General features: G+C 55.3%; 1 protein-coding gene across 9 annotated transcripts in view; it reads left to right on the forward strand.

The window, feature by feature from the left end:
* Positions 1-2,976, forward strand: part of PLD3 (phospholipase D family member 3) — a 35,107-nt gene that overhangs the window by 27,816 nt on the left and 4,315 nt on the right. For all 9 annotated transcript variants that reach the window (XM_017887482.1, XM_017887480.1, XM_017887481.1 and 6 more), the window contains 2 exons: positions 578-717; positions 2,371-2,536. In XM_017887482.1, the coding sequence (XP_017742971.1) occupies positions 578-717; positions 2,371-2,536 (306 nt within the window). The remainder of the gene's footprint in view (positions 1-577; positions 718-2,370; positions 2,537-2,976) is intronic.

Below are 2,976 nucleotides of genomic sequence, written 5' to 3' on the forward strand. Positions count from 1 at the left end.
CCTGTAGTCCCAGCTACTCGGGAGACTGAGGCAGGAGAATGGCGTGAACCCGGGAGGCGGAGCTTGCAGTGAGCTGAAATCCGGCCACTGCACTCCAGCCTGGGCGACAGAGCAAGACTCCGTCTCAAAAAAAAAAAAAAAGAAAAGAAAAGAAAAAAAAAAAGACTTGAGCAGAGGTCCTCAAACCTGAACGTCCCCAGAATCAGCTGGGGCTTGTTAAAACCCAGATTCCTGGGCCCCATCCCAGCACTCTGATTCAGTAGGCCATGTGCAGTGAGGCCCAAGAATTTGCATTTCTAACAAATTCCCAGGTGATGCGGTTGCCGCTGGATCAGGGACTGGGTTCAAATCCTGGCTCCATTTATCCGCTGTGTGACCTTAAGTAAGTCACTTACCCTCTCTGAGCTTCAGTTTCCTCACCTGTGAAATGGATGTGGTGATTGATCCTCCTCTTCATGGAGGCTGAGGATTCGTTGAGCTCCACAGTACCTGACTTGTGGTGAGCTGTCCGTATGTGAGATCCACTGTGACGATGCCCCTGGCAGGGCATGTGTCTTGACTGTCCCCTCGCCCTCAGAGTGCGCCCCCACCCCTGTGTCCAAGTGGCCGCACTCCAGACCTGAAGGCTCTACTCAACGTGGTGGACAATGCCCGGAGTTTCATCTACATCGCAGTCATGAACTACCTGCCCACTCTGGAGTTCTCCCACCCTCACAGGTACTGCTGGGCGTGGAGATAGGGAGCCACTGCAGGGGGCCAGGAGACAGGAGAGGGAATCATGGAGACCAGAAAGCTGGTGGGAGCTCCAGGCAAGGGGACAGATGGAAGAGAAGCCACAGGGAGAGACAGTCACCAGGAGGTGACTGGGAAGAAGGTATCTAGGTACTTGAGACAGAAGAAAGAGATTACGGAGGAGACAGGGATGAGGTTTCAGGATGAGGTTTGAGGAAACAGAGAAAAGGATGAGAGGGCTGCGCCCGGTGGCTCACGCCTGTAATCCCAACACTTTGAGGGGCCGAGGTGGTTGGATCACTTGAGGTCAGGAGTTCAAGACAAGCCTGGCTAACATGGTGAAATCCCATCTCTCCTAAAAATACAAAAATTAGCCGGGCCATGGTGGCATGTGCTTGTAATCCCAACTACTTGGGAGGCTGAGGCAGGAGAATTGCTTGAACCTGGGAAGTGGAGGTTGCAGTGAGTTGAGATCACGCCACTGCTCTCCAGCCAGGACGACAGAGCGAGACTCTGTCTCAAAAAAAAAAACAACAAAAAAGAACGCTCAGAATGTTGGGGTTGAGGGCAGGAAGCCTGAGGCAGGGGTGCAGGATGTGGGATTTGGGGAGGTAGGAGGCATGCGCTGGAAACAGGATGAGGGGTTGGGGAATGGGGGCTAAAAGTATTTGGGTTTAGAGTAGCAAGCTTGGGGATATGTGATCCTGGGATAAGAAGGATAACCATACCCACTGCAATGTCCAGGTGAATGATGGCGCTTGTGGGGCTCAAAGAAGGTATTCTAGGGGCAGTAGATAAGACAGTGGGTCCAAGGCATGGTGGCTTATGCCTGTAATCCCAACACTTTGGGAGGCCGAGGCGGGAGGATCACTAGGAGTTTGAGACCAGCCTGGGCAACATAATGAGACCTCGTCTCTACAGAAAAATTTGAAGATTAGCCCAGCGCGGTGGCACTCACCTGCAGTCCCAGCTACTCAGGAGACTGAGACAGGAGGATCATTTGAGCCCAGGAGTTGGAGGCTGCACTGAGCTATGATCGTGCCACTGCACTCCAGCCTGGGTGATAGAGCAAGAACCTGTCTCAAAAAGAAAAAAAGAGGATGGACCGGGTGCAGTGACTCACGCCTGTAATCCCAGCACTTTGGGAGGCCAAGGCGAGCAGATGACCTGAGGTCGGGAGTTCGAGACCAGCTTGACAAACATGGAGAAACCCTATCTCTACTAAAAATACAAAATTAGCTGGGCGTGGTAGCGCATGCCTGTAATCCTAGCTACCCGGGAGGCTGAGGCAGGAGAATCACTTGAACCCGGGAGGCAGCGGTTGCAGTGAGCCAAGATCGCGCCATTGCACTCCAGCCTGGGCAACAAGAGCGAAATTCCATCTCAAAAAGAAAAAAAGAAAGAAAAAAAGAGGATGACAAGACTGTGTTTTGGAGAGCAGGAATGGGAGCCACAGCAGAAAGAGGAAATATCCCGTAGGATTTATGGAGGCAGGAATGGGGTCTGGGAGCCAGTAATGAGGACGTCCTCTGAATAGCTAACGCTGGGCCCAGGCTTGGTTCCCCAAAGCTGAGGGCAAAGCCTGTGGACACAGCCACCCTCTGCATCCTACCCCACCTCCTACACACTCGTCCCCAGGTTCTGGCCTGCCATTGACGATGGGCTGCGACGAGCCGCCTATGAGCGTGGCGTCAAAGTACGCCTGCTCATCAGCTGCTGGGGACACTCGGAGCCATCCATGCGGGCCTTCCTGCTCTCCCTGGCTGCCCTGCGTGACAACCATACCCACTCTGACATCCAGGTGGTAAGCACTACCCCTTGGCCCTTGACACATCTCATGGGGCTCATCTGTCAACTGACAAGGACAGCCCAGAGTAAGCCCTGTCACAGTGGGGAAACCATGGGTCAGGGCCAGGGTGGTGGGGGCACAGGGAGAGGGGCCAGGGCTGGGATGAGGGGGCACAGGCAGAGGGGTTGGGGCCAGGATGGGGGTACACAGAGAGAGGTGTTGGGACCGGGACTGGGGACGTGGGCAGGTAGAGGGGTCGGGGCTGGGATTTGGGGGCACAGGCAGAGTGGTCAGGGCTGGGATGGGAAGGCACAGGCAGAAGGGTTGGGGCCAGGGTGGGGGGCACAGAGAGAGGTGTTAGGGCCAGAGTGGGAGGTACAAGCAGAGGGGTCAGGGCCAGGATGGAGGAGGCCCAGGCAGAAGGGTGAGGGCTGGAGTGGGGGGGGCACAGGNAG

Source organism: Rhinopithecus bieti, unplaced genomic scaffold (genome assembly GCF_001698545.2).
Source record: "Rhinopithecus bieti isolate Rb0 unplaced genomic scaffold, ASM169854v2 scaffold_15776, whole genome shotgun sequence".
In the NCBI taxonomy this organism is placed as follows: Eukaryota; Metazoa; Chordata; class Mammalia; order Primates; family Cercopithecidae; genus Rhinopithecus; species Rhinopithecus bieti.